The sequence below is a fragment of the Plecotus auritus genome (assembly GCF_963455305.1).
Source record: "Plecotus auritus genome assembly, chromosome: 4".
Lineage (NCBI taxonomy): Eukaryota > Metazoa > Chordata > Mammalia > Chiroptera > Vespertilionidae > Plecotus > Plecotus auritus.
The window spans coordinates 102,731,256-102,754,372 of NC_137775.1; the positions used below are offsets into that span (position 1 = coordinate 102,731,256).

General features: G+C 49.5%; 2 protein-coding genes and 1 pseudogene across 10 annotated transcripts; 2 read left to right on the forward strand and 1 right to left on the reverse strand.

The window, feature by feature from the left end:
• Positions 1-1,333: 1,333 nt before the first annotated feature.
• Positions 1,334-5,182, reverse strand: TUBB (tubulin beta class I). 2 transcript variants are annotated; one of them, XM_080666906.1, is made up of 4 exons: positions 4,871-5,182; positions 3,511-3,619; positions 2,855-2,965; positions 1,334-2,557 (listed from the first exon to the last, which is right to left on the reverse strand). In XM_080666906.1, exons 1-4 carry the CDS (start codon positions 4,925-4,927, stop codon positions 1,500-1,502), a joined length of 1,335 nt encoding a protein of 444 aa, XP_080523032.1. In that variant the 5' UTR covers positions 4,928-5,182; the 3' UTR covers positions 1,334-1,499. The 2 variants fall into 2 exon arrangements, with proteins under 2 accessions (XP_080523032.1, XP_080523033.1); XM_080666907.1 differs by lacking the exon at positions 4,871-5,182 and adding an exon at positions 3,834-3,958.
• Positions 5,183-7,289: 2,107 nt separating this feature from the next.
• MDC1 (mediator of DNA damage checkpoint 1) lies at positions 7,290-22,465 on the forward strand. 7 transcript variants are annotated; one of them, XM_080663722.1, is made up of 16 exons: positions 7,290-7,365; positions 9,592-9,727; positions 10,681-11,061; positions 11,141-11,216; positions 11,505-12,610; positions 12,849-12,959; positions 14,436-14,501; positions 14,662-14,754; positions 15,200-15,415; positions 16,087-16,130; positions 16,549-18,144; positions 18,224-18,343; positions 18,467-18,649; positions 18,840-18,965; positions 19,068-19,178; positions 20,359-22,465. In XM_080663722.1, exons 2-16 carry the CDS (start codon positions 9,595-9,597, stop codon positions 20,524-20,526), a joined length of 4,530 nt encoding a protein of 1,509 aa, XP_080519848.1. In that variant the 5' UTR covers positions 7,290-7,365; positions 9,592-9,594; the 3' UTR covers positions 20,527-22,465. The 7 variants fall into 7 exon arrangements, with proteins under 7 accessions (XP_080519848.1, XP_080519851.1, XP_080519846.1 ...); XM_080663720.1 differs by lacking the exon at positions 7,290-7,365 and adding an exon at positions 7,697-7,920; XM_080663721.1 differs by lacking the exon at positions 7,290-7,365 and adding an exon at positions 7,697-7,920 and having other exon boundaries at positions 14,665-14,754.
• On the forward strand, positions 13,384-13,947 carry LOC308245940 (large ribosomal subunit protein uL22-like; annotated as a pseudogene). Its single transcript has one exon. The product of its transcript is annotated as a large ribosomal subunit protein uL22-like (transcript).
• Positions 22,466-23,117: the final 652 nt, after the last annotated feature.

Sequence of the window (23,117 nt, forward strand, 5' to 3'; positions counted from 1 at the left end):
CCTAGTTAGGACTGTTGGGGCTGGGGTTGGGTACCAGGGATGAAGACATGAGGGTCAATTAAGGATTTTCTCATCCATTCATGGAGAACAATACATGTGTAAGTGAGCCAGTCAGCTAAATGAGCAAAAGTCTTGCAAATATTTTTTCAATTCCCATTTATTTTTGGCTTTGGGGGCAATGTCATTTTTCAATATGAAAAAATAGCTCAACGCAACAAAAATTTTAAGTGTAGGATAGGACAAAACCAAAGGTGGGGGGGGCAATAACAAAAGAAATGTTGCCAAAAGACAAAACGTGTCCTGTCCCCCCTCCTCGGGGAATGACTCCAAAATTTAGGCAACAGTGTATACCTTTCATCATACAGAACTGATACTCCTCTTTGGGTAAGAAAGGGTGATGGGGAGGACCTTTCAGGAGACTTTGGGACCAAGACGGGTCATGGTTCTCCCTTTAACTCCATCCAGAGGAAAGAAGTGACTTGATGTGAGGAGATAAAGTGGAAGAGAGAAGGATCCTACTGGATAGAGTGGGGCAGACCCTGCAAAGGAAACAGCTCAGGGCGAAGCTGGGAGACTGAAAATTGAAGACAATACCGTTAACACCTCCCCCAAAGCTAAAGGTGGTGCAGGAAAACATTACCTGGAAACTAGGACTTGAACAACCTGAATCCCATTCTCCAAAAAACAGGGTGAACCCCACCTTCTTCAGTTCTTTCCCCTTGACTACCATGCGGGCATAGCGTGGTGTTTTCAGTACAGTTCTAAGTGGGATCTGGGTGACATCCAGCTTTCTTGGAGAATTATGTTGAAAAAGGAAAATATAAAACTGGGCCCTGGCTGATGTGGCTGTTGGTTGGGCATCATCCCATGCATGAAAAGGTTGCTGGTTTGATTAGAGGTCAAGGGCACAAGCTCAATCCCTGATAGGGGGTGTGCAGGAGTCAGCTGACCCATGTTATGTCCTCACATCAGTGTTTCACTTTCTCTAAAAAACAATTTTTAAAACCTATATATGTAAAAGCCTAAGTGACCGTTACAACTGGTCGACCGAACGCTGACATACACTGACCAGCAGTGGGCAGACACACAACACAGGAGCTGCCCAGATGGCCAGTGCAGTCCCACAGCCAACCTCCCGCGGTCCCTCCCCCCACCCTCCCACCCCCATCGGCCAGGCCTAGGGACCCCTCCCGTGCACTAATTCGTGAACCGGTCCTCTAGTATATATATAAAATATTTTACTGGATAGGAGGAAATAAGGCACCAGGAGGAAATAAAAGTTACCCAGCATAATGGCAGAAATATAGATTTCCCGGTGTGGAACAAGAGAGGAGACATTCAAGAAACAATATTTATTGAGCAAGCCCTATTATGTGCCAGGAATTGTTCTAGAACACCCCTAAAAGCAAAAAAAAAAAAAAAAATAGCAAATTTTGAGGGAGAAGGGGCAGCTGAGGAAGAAGGCTGAGGGAGCGGAGAAGCGGAGTGCAGGCGTGGCCTCAGGCCTCCTCTTCGGCCTCCTCACCAAAATCCTCCTCCTCCTCGGCCGTGGCATCCTGGTACTGCTGGTACTCAGACACCAGGTCGTTCATGTTGCTCTCGGCCTCGGTGAACTCCATCTCGTCCATGCCCTCGCCTGTGTACCAGTGCAGGAAAGCCTTTCGACGGAACATGGCCGTGAACTGCTCTGAGATGCGCTTGAACAGCTCCTGGATGGCTGTGCTGTTGCCAATGAAGGTGACCGCCATCTTCAGGCCACGAGGTGGGATGTCACAGACAGCTGTCTTGACATTGTTGGGGATCCATTCCACAAAGTAGCTGCTATTCTTGTTCTGCACATTGAGCATCTGCTCGTCCACCTCCTTCATGGACATCCGTCCACGGAAGACAGCAGCCACAGTGAGGTACCGGCCATGGCGGGGGTCGCAGGCAGCCATCATGTTCTTGGCATCAAATACCTGCTGGGTGAGTTCAGGCACAGTGAGGGCCCGATACTGCTGGCTGCCCCGGCTGGTTAGAGGGGCGAAGCCAGGCATGAAGAAGTGGAGGCGTGGGAAGGGCACCATGTTGACTGCCAGCTTGCGGAGGTCAGCGTTGAGCTGGCCAGGGAAGCGCAGGCAGGTGGTGACCCCGCTCATGGTGGCTGAGACAAGGTGGTTCAGGTCCCCATAGGTTGGTGTGGTCAGCTTGAGGGTGCGGAAGCAGATGTCATACAGCGCCTCATTATCAATGCAGTAGGTCTCATCAGTATTCTCTACCAACTGATGGACAGAGAGGGTGGCGTTGTAGGGCTCCACCACCGTGTCCGACACCTTGGGCGAGGGCACCACGCTGAAGGTGTTCATGATGCGGTCTGGATACTCTTCCCGGATCTTGCTGATGAGCAAGGTGCCCATTCCAGAGCCTGTGCCCCCACCCAGCGAGTGGGTCAGCTGGAAGCCCTGCAGGCAGTCACAGCTCTCAGCCTCCTTCCGCACCACATCCAGGACGGAGTCAACCAGCTCAGCCCCCTCTGTATAGTGGCCCTTGGCCCAGTTGTTCCCGGCCCCAGACTGACCTGGAATGGGGTCAGGAGGCAAGCTTGATTAGTGAAGGGTAGTAAACACACACCACATCCTCACCTCGCACCTCTTGGGATAATGCCTCTGGGTCTATATTTTTCTCCCTCACTTGTGAGATACGCCCCCAATAGTTTACCAAGTAAGGCAGCCACCCCCCACCCTGACCTCCATTAGATTTCAGAACATGGCCCTATAAAAGCTCTCGAGTACAATAATTATTCCTAACTCTGACTGCCCTCTTGCACCCAAATAAATGGAATATGATGGTATCTACATGTATCTGTATAACTTACCAAAAACAAAGTTGTCTGGTCTGAAGATCTGGCCAAAAGGACCAGAGCGAACAGAGTCCATGGTACCTGGTTCTAGATCCACCAAGATAGCACGAGGGACATATTTCCCACCTACAGGGAAGAAAAGTAGAGGAGTGAAAATTGGCAGAAGGTAAATAAATTGGGGCTGGCCGAAACTGGTTTGGCTCAGTGGATAGAGCGTCGGCCTGCGCACTGAAGGATCCCGGGTTCGATTCCGGTCAAGGGCATGTACCTTGGTTGCGGGCACATCTCCAGTGGGAGGTGTGCAGGAGGCAGCTGATCGATGTTTCTCTCTCATCGATGTTTCTAGCTCTCTATCCCTCTCCCTTTCTCTCTGTAAAATATCAATAAAATATATTTTAAAAATAAATAAATAATAAATAAATAAATAAACAAATAAATAAATAAATAAATAGGGGCTGGATGACACCCAGGGACCCAAACGTGATTCCAGGGGCTGCTACTAGGTGACAGCTGAGCTAGTCTTTGACCCCCATGGTGAGAAATTAAACAGAGGAAGGTTCACAAAGGGAAAGGATTGATCCATTCAAAGGAGTTAAGGGGTTCCATAGGAATGGAAAGAGACACCAGGAGTAGGAGGAGATGGGGCCTGATCTTCTGGCTCCTTCCCTCACCTGTGGCTTCATTGTAATAAACGGAGATGCGGTCCAGCTGCAGGTCGCTGTCCCCATGGTAGGTGCCGGTGGGGTCGATGCCATGTTCATCACTGATCACCTCCCAGAACTGTCAGGAAAGAACGGTGAACCCTCAATTATGCCCCTGCTTCCACCACTTGAATTCCAAACACACTGTGCAGGCATCCCCTCCATCTGCCTGCGCGCCCTCCCTCTGACACCTCCACCCACGGGAAAGCCGCCTTGGGATGTGAAATGCTGTCCAGCTGGGAGGGCCGCGATCGCACACAGATGAGGTGGCTAACCTAACTAGGTAAGCTCACCCCTCGCCCCCACGCAGGGCATGCAAGCCGCACACAAAGGGCCAGAGAAACCAGCTGCCGCTGTGGCCGACCCCCAGCCCTCCAAGCGGGTGTAGCGCACGCCAAGCTGCTGACAAAGGGAAGCGTCACGCGTGGGCGGGGCCTGCCCTGAGCTAGCGCGCCCCCTGGCGGCCCGCGGGGCAGTGCCCGCCCCTGAGCCCAGCCCTTTTGCTACAAAGTAGCGGCCGATAGCGGCCGCACTTTCTCTCCCGCTACACTGTAGCCGCGCTGTAGCCGCGCGCAAAAGGAAAGAAAGAAATACCCCCTTAGCCTCGGAATTGTAGCCCTTGGCTAACTTCCCCTCCTCTTGCTCTAAATGAGGATTGTCTTCCTTTCTCCCACAATTTAGTCCTGAGGGGACCCTTTAAAGAAAAGAAAGCCCTCCTTTTCTCCTTATCTGTTCAAGCCCTAAAGGGTTCTCTAAGCGGAAATAAAGGAAGCAAAATGAATCCAGCTCATATTACCCATCCATCCACGAAAAACTACGGGCCTGCCCCTAGGGAATCACAGGGGCGCGCTGAGACCCCCTGGCCTTTCTTGGAGGTAACGCGTCCCCAGCTTGGGAACCGGGGTCTGCAGGTGTCCCCCCGGCCTCGCCCCTTTCCCCTTGGCTTGGCCTCTGAAACCCCGCCAAAGGGGATGCACATGGAGGAACCTCGCCTCGCTTTGTCTCGGCCAGTTTCCGCATCTCCTTCCCTCCTCGACCCTTGGACTGTTAGGAGATTCCCTTTAGGTAAAACCTTACAGAACCTCGGTATTCCAGTCCCCCAAACCTCAAGGGTGCTTTTGATAGCTTCCCCAAAATGATTCTACCAAAAAAGCCTCATTTTCCAAAAGCAAATTCTACTGCAAATGTGTATTATTCATATAAAACTTCCTTTTGGCAAAGGTTGGCTAAGGCTGGAGACTGCAAACAGCCCACAACCATTTTTCATAGTTTATCTGGGCTCTTTTCTTCTCAAAAAGAAATAGAATTAAAAGAGGTTTAAAATCCTTACCTTAGCACCAATCTGGTTTCCACACTGACCCGCCTGGATGTGCACGATTTCCCTCATGGTTCAAATTTAAAATATTTGCCCGCTTCCAAAGTGTGTATGGGGCAATAAAATATCTAATCTTTTTTTCTCCGCTGCTGCTCAAGGCTGATAGAATGGGACGTGGCCGGGAGGCTGGAGCAGCGAGGTCCGCACGCCGCGGCTGGCAGGCAGCGAGAGACAGAAAAGCGAGCGCTGGGCGCGGGCGAAGGAGGGAGGGCGGGGCGCGCGTGCGCCGGCGGGAGGCGAGAGCTGGCCCGCGCAGCACTCCGAGACAAAGCCTCCGCGAGGCTGGCCCTGATTAGTCGACGCCGGTCAGGTAGCCGACGTCCATTGGTCTCTGCTCGGGTGAACGAGCGCAGTCCTCTCTGGGAGTTGTAGTCCTCCATTGTTGTCCGCACTGCAAAAAGAAGGGGCGGATGGGTGGATACTGGTTTGGGATGTTTTGGATTTTTGGAGTTTTATGAAAATGATCTTGCCAAGATGGCTTTCCTCTAGGTCTGAGTTTTTTTAATGCAAAAAGGGAGTCGTTTTCGGGGCTGCAGGAGTTAGGAACTATAGGGTGCTGGCGTTGGAAGGTGGGGTGGCCACGCCCTGAAAGCTCCACTCTGCGGTAGCTCTGGGGAAGACGGGACTGCTTAGCTCAGCGGAAACTGTGGAGAACCCGGCACTCTGCTCTGCTATCTAACAACTGGCCCTTTGGTGACCGGAGACATGAACACTACGCCGCTGCTCCCCCAGATGCCTCAAGAAGGAGGGAATTGCCTTCCTGTTATTTCCTTGGGCGTTTTCTAACCATAACATTTAGAAAGAGAAACAAAATTGCAGCAAGGGCTTTACAGGATAGAGATGTAATTGTCTGGAGGGTATGTTCAAAGAATAAACGGCATGGTTTAGAGAAGCTGATATCCGGATCTGTGAGGCCAGAAGTCTCCGTCCATGTAGGACATCTGGGCCTTAGAGCAGCGTTGAAGACTGTGGTTTTGTCAAACATAGAACTATGGGGTGAGATGCCTGCTAGAATTTCATTGTCTTTCCAGCCTGCCTTTAGACACTTTGAAGTCAATGGTTTTTCAGTTCGCTGGTTTCACTGACTAGGTGGCTGGCTTTCAAGAGCCTCATGATATAAATTTCAAAATGGGGAGAGGGTATTCATGGGAGAAAATTGGATGGGCTCAAATCAAAGTGCCATCCTTTTCCTCCCGGATTAACTCACTTGGTAGATTCTGAGCTAGATTCTGAGTGTCCCCAAGCCAGGAGCGAGGGATACAAAAATGATTATGAATTAGCCCCTGGCCTCCAGGACCTTGCAATTGGGTGAAAAATGGACAAAGAATAGTGTAGTAAGCACTATAATAGAGGACACGTGATATCAAGGTCGTCATTGTTAGTTCTTGAAGTCAATACACATCTCTCAGTCATAAATAAAAGAACATCCAATTGTGTAAGAAGACCCCTTTACCCATTTAAAATAGAATGTTTTGGGGCATAATCACAATGAAAGTGGTTCTTTTGTGGCAATGAATTTAGAATCAAAGGACTTGTTTAAATTACTCCCTACCTTACATGAGCTGTAGAAACCTAGCCAAGTCATTTAACTTAGCAGAGCTTCAATTCCCTCTGTAAAATCTACTTGTTTGATAGTTGTCAGAATAAAGTAAGATAAGAGAATGAAAAAGGACTTTCTACATTATACACATGTCAAATTGTTACTATCCTCTTCTTGCTTGTCTTAGTATGAGATAATGAAATAAATTATTTTATCCTTTCTTCACTCCTTGAAATACCTTGGTCAGCCTTGAGACGGTTAGCAAAAAGGGTTCCCTCTGTTGGCCTAGGGATCTTTGCTTTAGGTAAACGATCTCAAAATATCCAACAGGGCTATATTCTCAGGGAGGAAATGACATGATTTCTACACAAACAAATCAAAAGGAAATAAACTTCCATTGCAGTGAGGAGTCCTCAAGCGCCACGCCTGCGGGCTGTTCTCCAAACTGCAGCCTCCGGCCACGACAGCAACTCATTTCCATTTCCATGAGTCAGCAACCACCAGGTCTGGGAGGACCTTGGAAGGACGCTCTGGCCACACCAGGAGCCCCTCTAGGCGCCTCCCGCAGCGAGACTCTGTGGTCGTGGTTTGGGTGTCTGTGCGGGAATGGGCGGTGGGCGGTGACGCGGCCGGGGGTGGGTTCCTGGACGTGCCCAATCGAGGTGCGCTATTCCGGGCGCGCGCGGCGGCCTCGCCTCTCTCAGCGGGTTTCCGGCCCCCGGAGAGCTGCCCCTTAGAGAGGTAGGGGCGGGGCGGGGGCGGGGCCTCCGCCTGGACTGCATCAATCGGCTCGCAGCTCGCTGTGAAAGACAGCGCCTAGAACCAATCAGCGGACCGGCTCGGCTCGGAGGGAGCGCTCGCGCCACCGCGTCGCGGCCGTTACTGGTGGCGCGCGCGGGTCTCACCGCGGGTGAGTTCTAGGGACCGAGCCCGCCCCTGCCCGGTGCCATCTTGTTTTTCCGGGGGCGGGAGGGGCGTGCTTTGGTGCGACTGGGCGGAGGATACTTCGAAGCTGCTTGTGGGGTTATAATACTCATCCTTGCCCGACGCCCCGCCCCGAGCTGGGGTTGCGGGCGCTGGGAGACGGGCCCGGAGGGCGGCCTGTGGGTGGGAGCTGGGGTCCCGCTGAGTTCCCGGTCAGGACGCGCGGGCACTGCCTTCGCACAGGAGGCGTCCGCCTGTCCCTGTCAGCGGCTTCTCCCTAGGGTGGCATCTTTCTCAGTGAATTCCACTCATGCTATTTTGAGTTTTCATCTCCTTTCATTGGTTCTTTCGTCGGTAGATTCGGTGATGTACCTCCAGGCGGGCAGGGTTAACTTGATGTTTGGTTCATGAGTGTATCTATTACTTGGAACGGCACCAGGTGCGTGCTGAGTACTGGTGGGCGAAGATGATGGACCCTCGAGGGAAAGACAGTTCTGCTGGTGCAGTCCTCGGGGGTGAAGGCAGCAGTGGTCACAATATGGTGAGGAGTGCCGGGAGCACCAGTCCATGGGCACTGCGCGCAGTAGGAGGCGGGAGAGGCTCAGGGAAGGCTGTGCTGAATAAGTGGCGTTTGAGCTAAATCGGAAAGGATGGGTAGAGCTGGACCAGAAAACTAGCTGGAGCCGAGGCGCGCAGATGGGACGGTGGGGACAGCGCCAGGGACTGGGGGGAGCTGCACGTGGCTTGGGACACATCGCAGGACACAGGTTTAGGTCATGTTGGCTCTCGCTAAGGAGTTTAAATTTTATTTTATCCTGTGGACATGGAAAGCCATTAAAGAATATTAAACCGAGGAGAGACATTATCTGGGTGATCTTAGGCAAGTTCCTTACCCATCTGTGTTTCAGCTTTTTTCCCTTTTTTTTTTTTTTTTTAGAAAGGGTGGGAGGAGGAAGGAGGGTGAGAGAGAGAGACATGGATTGGTTGCCCCGCTGTGTGTCTCCCCTTCCCCCGCCCCCCATTTGGGCCGGGATCAAACCAGAGAACCTTTGGTCTGTGGGCCAACGCTCTAACCACTGAACAAATTGGCCAGGGCTCTTTCTTTTCTTTGTATTTTTTTAAATTGATTTGAGAGAGAGAAACATCAATTTGTTGTTCCACTTACTTATGCATTCATTGGTGGATTCTTGTTTGTGACCTGGCCAGGGATCGAACTCAAAACCTTGGCATATCAGGATGAGGCTCCAACCAACTGAGCCACCCTGCCAGGGCTGTGTTGCATTTCTTTATCAAATAGGACATAATAATAAACTTTACAGGATTCTTTAGACGATTAAATGAGTCAGTTTAGTCTGGTCACCTGAGGTAGTCTGGTAGAGTGTAGAAAGTGTTGCAGCCAGACGCATACTTAGTCCTGTCCTTCACACTACCTGCTATGTTATCCTGAGCAAATAATTTAATATTTTTAGCCTTGGTTTCCTAAAGGCCTGCCTCATATGGCTACTATGCCTGACACATAACACAATGCCCAACATGTAGTTGATGCTTGGCAAAAGTTAACTCCCTTAAAATGGTGGTTTTCAAACTGAGTTGCAACCCAGTAGTGGATATTGAAGTCAATTTAGTGGATTGTAAATCAGCATTTAAAAGAAAATAATGAAAACTATTACATATAGCAAGGCTGAGCATTGTTTCTTAAAACACTTGTCTATATAAATAAGTGTGTGTATTTATATATACACATATTTTCTAAGCAATGATTTTTTGACTTTACAATATTGTAAAAGTGGTATACATAATATATTACATTAGATATTCAACCCTCTATTATAAAATAGGCTCTGTGTTAGATGATTTTGCTCAACTGTAGGCTAATGTAAGTGTTCCTAGCATATTTAAGGTAGGCTATGCTATGGTATATTAAATGCATTCTCATCTTATGATACTTTCAATTTATGATAGATTTATCGGGATGTAACTACATTGTAAGTTGAGGAACGTTTACTTGTGAACTTGGGGCCTTATGATATTTGTTTCTTATTCTGTGTCTTGGTCAAAAATATTTTTTCAGTGCTTTAGAAGGATAACAACAGAATGCTTGGCATAAAGAGAAGCATCAAACTGAATAAATATCCAGGTTTACCCCTAGTTGTGAGTCTCCTCTCTGAGACTGTGAACCAATGACAGATATGATAATGTGTTTCCTTCCCAGGTCATGGAGGACACTCAGGCTGTTAACTGGGAGGTTGAAGAAGAGGAGACAGAGAGACACAGTGACTCCTTGGGGTGTAGCTTGGAGCCCCTAGGGCGACTGCATATCTTCAGTAGTGCCCACGGACCAGAAAAAGGTCAGGGGATATTGATGCTGAAGTACTACTAGTATAGGCCTCTTATTTTTGTGGGGAGGTAGTTGGAGGGTTGTAAGAAACTTATGTGTATATTTTGTTAATCTTCACCTGAAAATATTTTTTTCCATTGATTTTTAATAATTTTTTAAATATGTTTTTATTGACTTCAGAGGGAGGGAGAGGGAGAGGGAGAGAGAGAAATATCAATGACGAGAGAGAATCATCGAATAGCTGCCTCCTGCATGCCCCCTACTGGGGATCAAGCCCGAAACCCAGGCATGTGCTCCACTGGGAATGGAACTGTGACCTCCTGGTTCATGGGTTGATGCTCAACCACTGAACAATACCAGCCAGGCTCCATTGATTTTTAGAGAGAGAGGGAGGGGAGGAGAGAAGGAAAGAGAAACATTCATGTGAGAGAGACACATCGATATGAGAGAGATACATCAGTTGGTTGCCTCTCACATGTGCCCTGACTGGGGCCTGGGATCGAACCTGCAACCCAGGTACATGCCCTTCATGGAATCAAACCCACAACCTTTTGTGCATAGGCCAGCACTCTAACCACTGAGAAACACCAGCCAGGGCAAAACTTGTTTTCAAGGAGATCTGAAAAATGTTTTACTGGGAATGGAGAAGAGGAGGCTGATTGATTTGTTCCAGGCAAGAGGTCTGGACTCTGGGGGTGATTTTACTGTACACTTAAAAATGCTTACAATGCTATATTTTATGTGTATTTTATCACAATAGAAAAAAATCCAGTATGGATGGGTGGAGTGTTGACTATGAATAATGTATTGCATATAATCTTCAATGCTTAGATGTCCTAGGGCCTTTTATTTTTCTATTGCATGTGGGGACCTTGAATGAGTAGTCGGGTATTTAACCAGAAATTTTCCCAGTAGCAGGCCAGGAATGTGGCCTTGGAACCTATCTACCCCTCTAATTCTTAGATTTCCCACTCTACCTCGGGAAAAATGTGGTAGGCCGAATGCCTGATTGCTCTGTGGCCCTGCCCTTTCCATCCATCTCCAAGCAACATGCAGTGATTGAAATCTTGGCCTGGGACAAGGCACCTGTCCTCTGGGATTGTGGAAGCCTCAATGGTACCCAAATCCTGAGGCCTCCTAAGTTCCTGAGCCCTGGGGTGAGTCACCGTCTGAGGGACCAGGAGTTGGTTGTCTTTGCTGACTTGCCCTGCCAGTACCATCGCCTGGATGTCTCTCTGCCCTTTGTCTCCCGGGGCCCCCTAACTGTAGAGGAGACACCCAGGGTACAGGGAGGAACTCAACCCTGGGGGATCCTATTGGCTGAGGACTCAGAAGAGGAATTAGGTAAGTGTATGTATTGGGAGGGTGGGCAAGGAGACTGGGATGGTGAATGTAAAACTCACCTTCTTTCTGCTCTTGGCAGATCCTCTTTCTGAAAGGTACGTGGTGAATGAACCAAGGACCATGTCCTCCCTTTTGGCAACAGTCGTTCCGGAGAGGTGAGTGTTGAGGGCCAAACACCTGAGTCTTTAGAAAGAGAAGGAACCTGGGACTGAAGGATCCATCTGTAAGAGAGAATCATCATGGAAATGAGGGCTGGGGAGCTATACATATTCTTTCATTAACTGAATTTTCATTGAGCACCTTTGATGTTCCAAGTGGAGAACTAATTGCTGGAGATAGAAAAACAAATACTACCTTGTTTCTGCTCTCCAGGAGCTCACAGTTGAATCAGGTATCCCTTCCTAGGAAATGATTCTATAAACTCTCTTCTCTTCCCTTTATAGTGATGAAGAGGGGCCTTCTGCCCCAGATGGCCCTGGGCCACCTTATGCCTTCAACTTTGACAGTGACACAGATGAGGAAGAAAGGCAGCAACCAGCAACACGGTGGGCCTCCTCAGCTGCCACAAGAGATGCTACTGCAGAGACAGAACAGCCTAAGGCTGTCAGAACTAAAATCCAGGTTGAAAAGGATCAGTCTTTGGGACAGGAGAGCAACAGTGACATCAGAGTCAAGAGAGATGCAAGCAATGGGGTAATTCTGGAGAGGAGCCAGCCCGCTGGGGAGGACAGTGAGACAGATATGAATGATGAGAGCAGGCCTCCAGGAAAGCCAACTGAGGGTCATCTGGAAAGGGCCCAGCCTTCTGGCTTCATAGACAGTGATACTGACGTGGAAAAAGAGGGGATTCCCACGACCCCAGCTGTGGTGCCCATGAAAAGAAGGCAGATCTTCCACGGAGTTAATGCAGAGAGTCCTGGGGGACCTGACCTGGCACATCTTCACGAGAGCCCGGCTGGCAGTGAGACAGATGTGGAGGAGGCTGAGGCCCCACTCACGGTCCCTCTGGAGCGAAGCCAAGCCTCCATGGTGAGCGGCAGCAATGTAGATGACGAGGAAGGAGTGTCAGCAGCGCTCACTTTGGCGCATCTGATGGAGAGCCGAGCCACTGGCTGGAACAGAGATACAGATGTGGAAGAGGACAGAACCCAACCTCCGGCTTTTCTTGAGCAAAGCCAAACCTCTGCTGGGAGAGACAGTGACACAGACATAGAGGTGGGGGGGTTCCCAGTGGAAAAGAGAGAATATGTCCCCAAGAGTCACACAGACAAAGCTCAGACAGAAAAGAGCCAGTCTCCTTTCAGGGACAGTGACAGAGAAGTGGAAGAAGATAAGAGCTCACCCGGAGTCCTCCTGGAGAGAAGCCAGGCCTCTGCCACAGTAGGCATCAACACACAAGTGGAAGAGGAAGTCCCCCTGGTGCCAGCTGTTACACTACCAGAGAAGCATGAGGTGCCTCTGGCATGCACAAATCCAACAAATGTGGAAGCAGAAGGGGGCCCAGCAAAGCTGCCTGCCATGCGCCTAGAGGAAGCCCGGCCTCCTCCAGGTGGGTACTGTGGAACAAATGCTGAGGAGGGTGCATCCTTCGCAGTCTCTGGAGTGGCAGGTGTAAGAAAGAGCCAGCTTCCAGCAGAAGAGGATGCTGGGACAGAGTGGGTTGTTCCTGTCCTTCAGCAGGAGAGAGCTCTTGAGGCAGCAGCCCAGGGTGGGTCACCTTTAGCACAAGTGGGACAGGACCATCTCCTTGTCTCAAGGGAGAACCTAACATCTCTTGGTAAACATAGGTACTGCAGGGGAACCTACCCAGGCACAGAGAAAGGGAGCCCCGACCCCTAGAGAAAGTGGGGGAGAACCACATGTGGACATGACCGAGAACTCTGGACACAGCCATGATGGTAAGTGCTGGCCTGCTCTCCTCCCTTGATCTCTGAGAGAAAGGAAGCTTACGGGGAGACTTAATCCATTCAAGCTGCTGTAACAAAATACTAGAGTGGATGGCTTGTAAACAAGGAACATGCCTCACAATTCCAAAGGCTGGAAAGTCTAAGATCAAGGCACCAGCAGATTCAGTGTGTGGTGCGGGCTTGCTTCCTTGTTCATAGGTGGCCCACTTCTTACCATGTCCTTAACTGGCAGAAGGGCACAAGGGTGCTCTTTGGGGTCTCTTTTATAAGGGCACTAATCTCATTCATGGGGGCTTCACCCTGAGGACCTAGTCACTTCCCAAGGCCCCTGCCTTCTAGTACTATCTCATGAGGATATTAGAAATAAGAATGTGGGGTAGACTCTTCCCAAAAGTGGCCAAATGTGACCTCTGAAATGGTTCACTATTCACTTGACCCCAAAACCCCCCCACAAAATCATGCAAATCAAGAGGTTCAAATCTTCGTGTACACTTTAAGAACACTCATGAAACTGCCCAGGCCATCAGGGTATGCATGTCTAAAAAGTCACCAAGTATCTGAGGATGTCACTTTGCAGAAGCAATAGGTGTCATTCCATTGTTACAATACCTACCTGGGCTTGTAGGTATGCCCAGGCCAAATAGTGGGGCTGGACACAGTCAGTGGCCCAAAAAGAGTGCTGAATTTTTGCTACACATGCTTAAAATGCAGAGAGCTTAACTTAAGGGTTTAGATGTAGACTCTCTGGTCACTGAGCACATCCAAGTGAACAAAGTCCCCAAGATGTGGTGTAGAATTTGCAGAGCTCATGGCAAATTACCCCCCACATGAGCTCTCCGTGCCACCTGGAGGTGACTGTACTGAAAAGGACCAGATTGTTCCTAAACCAGAAGAGGAGGTTGCACAGAAGAAAAGGATGTCCCAGAAAAAAGTGAAGAAACAAAAATTAAGACCCGGGAGTAAATTCAGCATAAAATAAGTACTAATGAAAGTGTTGGTGCTGTGTGTGTGTGTGTGTGTGTGTGTGTGTGTGTGTGTGTGCGTGCGCGCGCGCGCGCGCGCGTGCGTGTGTTTTAAAGAATGTGGGGTCCTAGCCAGTTTGGCTCAGTAGCTAGAGTGTCAGCCCGTGGACTGAAGGGTCCTCGGTTCGATTCCAATCAAGGGCATGTACCTAAGTTGTAGACTCAATCTCCGGCCCTGGTTAGGGCTTATGTGGGAGGCAACCAATCAATGTGTCTCTCTCACTTTGATGTTTCTTTCTGTCTTTCCCTCTCCCTTGCACTCTCTAAAAATCAATGGAAAAATATCCTTGGATGAGGATTAACAAAAAAAGAAAAAATAATGTGGGGTGGGACACAGACATTCAGTCTGTTGCATAGGGATTTGGGTTGGGGAGAGAATTGTAGAGAAAAAGTAAGACATTTTGGGTCAGATATGATTTTTTATTCTGTATTTCTCCACCACCAGATTCTGAAGACCTAGACCAGCAAGCTACCCAGTGCTTTGTGGAGAGAGAAAATCAGAGCCTGGAAGGTGAGGGCATTTGTGTCATGGGGGTGCTGTACACAGCAGGAGCAGGGAGATTACACTGGTGGTCCTTGAGGGTGTGAGGCTGGCACAGGCAGGGCGGGAGACTGAGAATGGCCTGGAGTTCTGTGGAGGATCTGTGCTTAGGCCACCTTTTCCTATGCAGCAGTCCGGAGCATGGAGAATGAGCCCACCCAGGCCTTCCTGTTTACTGTACCCCAAGAGCCTGGCCCTTCCCATTGCAGCTTCCAGGCCTCAGGTATAAGAAACTCCCCTCCTCTGTGCCCCTAACTTTGCCTCCTGTTTTCTCCCTATACACGTTTCTTTCATATTTTATTATGTTGCTGATGTTTCTCCATCTTATTAGGGAAAAAGGGTCCTATTCAGTTAGACCTATAGAGCAACTTGTCTAGCATAACTTTTATACTTGATCTTAGCCAAGAGACCAAGAAGCATTCTGTAGCACAGTTTTTAAGAGGCTGCTGTGAGAGCTTTTATATGAAGGTATGGTCTTACTTTTTGAAACAAGCATTAAAGGTTACAACTATCCTCCTTACTCGTAGCTTTTTTTAAATAGCCCATATAGATTTATTGTTCATGAGTTTACCTTAATCCCTTCTCAACCTGTTACCTTCTCAATCTCTCTCTCCCTCCCTCTCTCTCTCTCTCTTTCTGACTCTGACTCTCTCTGACTGTACTTCCAGGTGCCCTGGATGAGTCTTGGGAAGTCTTGGCTACACAGCCATTCTGTCTAAGAGAATCTGAGGCCTCTGAGACCCAGCCCATTGCTGCCCACCTTGAGGCCCATGGATCTTGCCCCTTTTCACCCAGGCCAACACCTCGAGACCAACATCTGGAAAGCCCAGTTCGCTCAGAGCCATTGGGGATTCAAGGCGGAGGGATGCAGACTGCAGAGAAAGGCATGGGTACACCAAGAGAAGCAGCAGAGAGGGTGACCCCGAAGAGAGGACCATTAGAGAGGGAAACTAAAAAACTGCCACCAGAAGGGTCAAGAGAAGATGTGATGGGAGAGGAAGAATTAACCAGGGTGATGAAGGACAGGGAACAAAAGCAGGTGTTAGCTAGACACTCAGAGACATGAGTCCCATAAAACTGTGGAAAGTGTAGGTCTGGAAAGGGATATGGAGAGTTTGAAGGTAGAAATTGAGACACCCAAGGAACTACACGAGGTGGGAAAGCAGACTCTTGCAAGAGAAGTACTTGAGAAGGAAGCTGAGAAACCAGCACCAGAGAGAGATTGTGAGCCAGGTAGGTTAGAAGTCAACATACCCAAAGTAATACTGGAAGGAAGCAGACAGACAGGGGGGACAGAGAGGGAGCCAGGACCAGAAAGGGCAGGCCTCCAGTCCAATATTGGACCCTGAAGAAGGGGCAGGGGACCTTGTAGACTATCATTAGCCCTGATAGCGTCTAGGAGCCAGTCAGGTGGAGGAAGGTAAGTCCCAGGAGGCAGCAGAGAGGTAAGTGAAGGCAGAGGGTATAAGACCCAGGTGTTAACAAAGCCTCATGATAACCCCTAAGTAACTGCCTGCTTGGACCTCAGCCACACTTGTCTTTACTTTCTGTCTAGGCCACCTGAATTGCAAGATGTCACCTGCTGAGAAGGCTTCTAGGGTGAGAGCTGCTTTCTCTACCTCCCCTCCACTGCCCCTTCCCGGCCTTGCTTCACCTGCTCTTCCCCGTCTTCTCCGTGGTCATTCCCACCACTCTTCAGGCCCTTTATGTTGGCACCTATTGTTTCCATCTATCTGTTCCCAGCTGTTTCCCTCTACCTGACTCAGAAAGAACATCCCTTTCTTCATGTCCCTTCCCTCTTTTCCCAACCACCCATCATCCATATATTGACAGCACTGTCCTGGTCTTATGGGGAGAGGTCTGTGGGAAGAAGTCCCAGTCTAATGGAAGATGGTCAGAGAAAGAAAGAGAAATGCCAGTGAGCATACTTTCACTGTAACGAGTATCGAGAACAGTGTCCAGTCCTATCTCTCCTCCCTCTGCCTCTCCCTCCCTCACTTGCTCTATTTCTCCCCAGGGTGATCCAGGATCCCTAGATGTTTGTCTGCCTCCAGCAGTCCCTGAAACCTCAGCCCCAGTCCAAAACCCCCTCATCCCTCAGAGCCAAAAACATCTTGCTCCTCAGCCCCTCTTTGCTCCATCTCCACCTTCTTTAGAGTCGCCCATTCCCAGCTCCAGGCAAAATGGGAGTCAGGAAGCACTGGAGAATCCCTTGTCCTCAGAGCTGGACCCTCTTCATGCAAAACCCAAATGCAGGCCCCAGGGGTGTTCCAGGATGACACCCTCTCCAGCTTCTTCTATAGCCACTGAGGTCCACCCTGCCACCTCCAGAGAGCAGCCTGTCACCCCTGCGCCCACATCTCGGGCCACTCGGGGCAGGACACACAGGGCCTCTGTCAAGACCCCTGAACCGACTGTACCCACAGCCCCTGACCTGGAACCTCCCACCCTTACAGACCAGCCTGTCACCCCTGCGCCCACATCTCGGGCCACTCGGGGCAGGACACACAGGGCCTCTGTCAAGACCCCTGAACCGACTGTACCCACAGCCCCTGACCTGGAACCTCCCACCCTTACAGACCAGCCTGTCACCCCTGCGCCCACATCTCGGGCCACTCGGGGCAGGACACACAGGGCCTCTGTCAAGACCCCTGAACCGACTGTACCCACAGCCCCTGACCTGGAACCTCCAGCCCCTACAGACCAGCCTGTCACCCCTGAGCCCACATCTCGGGCCACTCGGGGCAGGACACACAGGGCCTCTGTCAAGAACCCTGAACCGACTGGCCCTGTAGCCCCTGACGTGGAACCTCCGGCCCCTACAGACCAACCTGTCACCCCTGAGCCCACATCTCGGGCCACTCGGGGCAGGACACACAGGGCCTCTGTCAAGACCCCTGAACCGACTGGCCCCACAGCCCCTGACCTGGAACCTCCGGCCCCTACAAACCAGCCTGTCATCCCTGCGCCCACATCTCGGGCCACTCGGGGCAGGACACACAGGGCCTCTGTCAAGACCCCTGAACCGACTGGCCCCACAGTCCCTGACCTGGAACCTCCCACCCTTACAGACCAGCCTGTCACCCCCAAGGCCATAGCTCAGGGTGGTCAGAGCAGGACACTGAGGTCTACAAGAAGTACTGTGCCAGTTCCTACCACCCCTGAATTCCAGTCTCCTTTCCCCACAGACCAGCCTGTTCCCCCTGAGGCCATCCCTCAAGCCAATTGTAGCAGGAGGCCAAGGGTCGCTAGGCAGCCCCTCACAGCTCCCATTGTCTGTGAACCCTGCTCTGCACCCCTTGAACCTAACGCCTGGTCCTCACGGAGCCAAAGGCGAGGAGCAATGAGAGCAACCAAGTCCCTTAGGACCATTCCTGAGCCTGCCTTTGCCCAGCTTCCTGGGGCACCCACTCATGCTCTCCAGATTCAAAAGATAGAGGCAACAGGTAGATATGAGTTCAGCCCAGAGTCCCAGCCTAAGACCTTTCAAAACCACAAGAGGCCTTCAGATACTGTGGATTCACCCCCACTTCCAAGACGGCTGCGAAGAGAAGTGTCTCAGAAGACAGTGTTCCTCAAGGAAGAAGAGGAAGAGAAGCCAGGGAAGGAAGAGGTGAGGAGAAGGCTGAGGCCATGAGCTGGAAAGGGGCTGGGGGCTCAGAAGTTCCCACCAGGATCCTTCTCATTCCCAGGATGTGGTGATGCCAGGACCAGGCAAGAGAAAGAGAGACCACGCTGAGGAAGAGCCCAAAGGAATGCCAGCCCGCAGCCTCCGACGGACCAAACCTAACCACGAGTCCGCAGCCCCCAAAGTAGGAGAGAAGAGGCCTGGGGCTTGGTGGGAGCAGGTGTGGGGTGGGAGGAGACTGGGGCCTTGGGAGATAGGCTCTGGTGCATGGCTTGCTGTGACCAACGTAGGCCCATCCCCTCCACAGGTGCTCTTCACAGGAGTGGTGGATGCCCGTGGAGAGCAGGCAGTGCTGGCCCTGGGGGGAAGTCTGGCCAGCTCAATGGCAGAGGCGTCCCACCTGGTGACTGATCGAATCTGCCGGACAGTCAAGTTTCTGTGTGCCCTAGGGCGGGGGATCCCTATCCTTTCCCTGGACTGGCTGTACCAGGTGAGAGAGAGGCCAGGAGATGGTGGCAGACAAATAGAGAAAGTGGCGGGAGGAAGAAGGGTGCAGGAAGACCAGGGTGAATGAGCGGAAGCCTTCATTCAAAAGCACTTTGTGAGCTCCTATAAATGCTAGGCAGCAGAGCTGGGTGACGGCAGGCCTGGGCTTTGATTCTGACTGCTGCCACCCTTAGTCCCGCAAGGCCGGTTGCTTCTTGCCCCCGGATGAATATGTGGTGACTGATCCTGAGCAGGAAAAGAACTTTGGCTTCAGCCTCCGTGACTCCCTGAGCCGGGCTCGTGAGCGAAGGCTGTTAGAGGTGAGGGACTGTCTTCCTCCTCATGTTCTAGCCCTCCAGAAGTTTCCTAGCAGCTCATGGCCTCAGTGCAGCTCTCTACCGTCTCCATTTCCTTCCTCCTAGGGCTATGAGATTCATGTGACCCCTGGAGTCCAGCCACCACCACCTCAGATGGGAGAGATCATCAGCTGCTGTGGAGGCACTGTCCTACCCAGCATGCCCCGGTCCTACAAGGTATTGGGGCAGGGGGAGGGGGTGGTGTTCTGGATCTGGGGAGTTGCAGATGGGAACACTGTAGTGAGAAGGTGGGGAAGACCTATGGTACAGAAAGGGATAGGAGCCCAGCCAGTGTGGGTCAGTGGTTGAGCATCGACCTATAAACCAGGAGGTCACTGTTCAATTCCCGGTCAGGGCATATTCCCGGATTGCAGGCTCAGTCCCCAGTGTGGGGCGTGCAGGAGGCAGCCAATCGATGATTCTCATCATTGATGTTTCTATTTCTTTTTCCCTCTCCCTTCCTCTCTGAAATCAATAATATTTTTTTTTAAAGGAGGAGGGAGATAAGGAATGGCAGAGGAGCTCTGCTGCTACCAGCTGGATTTTGTTTTAATTTGCATTTTATTTTTTTAATTATGTTTTTATTGATTTTTTCTTTTTTAATTTTTTATAATTTCCTGGATTAGTGCAATAGCTTATTTTTTTAGAGCAAATCATCGATTTGCTCGCCCCACACTGGGGATTGAGCCAGCAACCCAGGCATGTGCCCTGACCAGGAATTGAATAGGTCAACACTCAGGTCAATGATCAACCACTGAGCCACATCGGCCCAGCCTTTTTTTTTTTTATCCCTCACTGGAGGATATTTTTTCCATTGAGTGGAAGGAGGGAAGGGGGAAGGGGGAGACAGAGAGAGAGAGAGAGAAACATTGATGACACATCAATTGGTTGCCTCACGAATGAACCCCAACCAGGGCCAGGGATTGAATCACAACCAATGTACGTGCCCTTGACTGGGAATCAAACCTGAGACCCTTTGGTCCTCAGGCCAACGCTCTAAGCAAAGTGGCCAGGGCCCACCTTGCCTTTTTATGCCATTGACTTTCTGCAGGAACTAGGTCAGTTGTTTTTTAGAATGTTCCTCAGGCTGGATTCTTTTGTTTGCTGCCTGGTTGTACCACTTACCTTATTCTCTATCTTCTATATTTCATGTAAACTATAATCCGTTTTAAAAGCTTGAATAAATTCAGTTTCCACATTTCTGGCAAGAGCACATCACAGACAACATAGTGTACTTCATGTGGCATCGTATCCCGAGCTCCTGTCTTAGTGATGCCTGGACTGCTGAGTGGATCCTAACCCTACTTCTAGGGCTCTTTTCCCTGACTTTCTCTGCCTTTCCTGTCTGTCCTCCCAGCCTCGGAGAGTTGTGATCACATGCTCCCAGGACGCCCCTCGATGCACCACGCCATTTCGGGTTGGGCTGCCCATCCTCTCACCTGAGTTCCTGCTGACAGGAGTGCTGAAGCAGGAAGCCAACCCAGAGGCCTTTGCTCTCTCCACTTTGGAAATGTCATCCCTCTGAAAACCCTACCCCAGTACCCTTTTTCTTCCCAGATCAATAAACAAAATATTGGGGAGAAAGAACTTAGGGCTTAGGAAGGATTGGGTGTACTGATCTGATTTGTCTGGAAATATGAGTGGGGCTGAAAAGGCTTATGGGAAAACAAAGATAGGGAGATTGGGAGCCACAGATTTTCTTAAATGGCCATTTAAAGTTGCTTAGTCTTGTGCTCACATATCATAAGTGTTGCTCATCTTTAGATGGTCTGATGTGCTTACTGCTCAGTGCCCTGCCTCCCATTTGGAAGCCATCTCACTTTTTCTTTGTTATTGGAATTCTTACTTATCCTCCAAAACATAGTGGAAATAATTTCAATGTCAGAAACTTGAAGGGATGCTTGGAGTAAGTTTGAGGGTAGAGTTATGGAATGCTACGAAAATATTTACCTCTCTCCTGGCCCCATCTTGTTAGAAGATCCTTTAGCTTGGACTTTGAGCAAGTCTCTGCACTTTTTCAGGCCTGCTTTTCCAGTATTTATCAAATTAGAGCTTAGGCTTAAACTTTATGATAAATAAATATTCACTCGGTGCCTTATGGTGTAGTGCAGTTTTTTGTTTTTGTTTTTTATCCTCGCCCAAGGATATGTTTTTCTTCTTCTTTTTTTAAAATATATTTTATTGATTTTTTTACAGAGAGGAAGGGAGAGGGAGAGAGAGTTAGAAACATTGATGAGAGAGAAACATCAATTAGCGGCCTCCTGCACACCCCTTACTGGGGATGTGCCCGCAACCAAGGTACATGCCCTTGACCAGAATCGAACCTAGGACCTTTGAGTCCGCAGGCCAACGCTCTATCCACTGAGCCAAACCAGTTAGGGCAAAGGATATGTTTTTCTATTGGTTTGAGAGAGAAAACATCCATGTGAGAGAGAAACATTGATCAGTACATCCCAACCGGGGGCAGGTGGGTTTGAACCCGCAACCTTTTGGTGTATAGGACAACACTCCAACTAACTGAGCCATCTGGCCAGGGTAGTGCAGTTATTTTTTAATATGGCAGTCCTTAAATTTAAGTTTAAAAGGTTGATTACAAGGATATGGAGAAACTGGAACCCTTACACATTGCTGGCAGGAAAATAGAATGGTTCAGCCGTTGTGGTAAACAGTTTAATGGTTTCTCAAAAAGTTAAACATATAATTGCCAAATGACCCGGCAATTCCACTTGTAGGTATATACCTGAATTAAAATAAATGTTCACAAATACTTGTACACAAATGTTCATATAAACTCTTCATAAGAGCCAAAAGATAAAAACAAATGTTCCAAATTGTGGCATATCCATACAATGGATTATTATTCAGCTACGAAAAGAATGAAATACTGATTTATACCACAGTGCTTTGAGGATGAACCTTCAAAGCATTATGCTACGCGAAACAAGCCAGACACAAAAGGTCACATTGTCTGATTCCACTTATATACCCGGAATAGATAAATACACAGAATAGATAAATCTATGGAGATAAAGAGTAGATTGGTGGTGCCCGGCCATCGTGGCTCAGTGGTTGAGCATCGACCTATGAACCAGGAGGTCCCGGTTCAATTCCCGGTCAGGGCACATACCCAGGTTGCAGGCTCAATCCCTGGTGTGGGGTGTACAGGAGGCAGCTGATCAATGATTCTCTCTCTTCGTTGATGTTTCTATCCCTTCCTCTCTGGAATCAATAAAAATATATGTGTTTTTTAAAAAGAGTAGGTTGGTGGTTGCAGGGGCTGGAGGGAGGGGAGATGGAGAGTGATTGCTTGTGGGCACAGGGTTTATGTGGCGTGGTGAGCATGCTTAGGAATTAGACAGTTGGTGGTTGCACATTGTGAATGTACTAAATGCCGCTGGTTTGTTCTCTTTAAAATGGTTAATTTTATGTGAATTTCAATTCAATAAAAAAAATTTTGTTGATTAGTTTTGTGCATTTTTCTGCAGGTAAGTTATACCTAAGTTTGGAAAACTTTGGTATAGTAGAAATAGCATAAGCTTTGCTGAACATTGTGCTGGCTTTTAAATAGACCTAATTTCTTAATGAAATATATTAAGCACGGCTGTAGTAGGTGTGGCACATGGAGAACCCAAATAAATGTTAGTCCCATGGCACAACTCAAAGCCTCACTGTGTGAAACTGTTCTCAAGGTTCAGGGGATTCCTCTCTACAGCCCCATTTAGCATTCCCACTTCATTAAGTGCCTCCATTTAAAATTGTAGAGAATCTTAAACTCCAATGAATCCTACAGCTTGTAGCACATTGTGTAATGTGTCTCTATCAGTCAGGGTCTGGTGGGAAACAATAGCACAGGCAAATTGGGATAATTTGGGGAGCGTTTAACAAAGTGAAAATTACAAAGAACTAGGCAGAGATTAGAGAAATCACAAAGAATAATGCAGTACCCACAGGTCTGTGATGGCCACCTCTAAGCCCAAAGGAAGAAAGGCGGGAGCAGTTCTATGGAGAGAGCTCCCTCAGTAAACGGATGTGCATTGATGTCGTCATCCAGGACAACTTCCTGAAGCAGAAAGGGTGGAGAGTGAATCTGGAAGGAAAACATAAGATGTCTGGTAC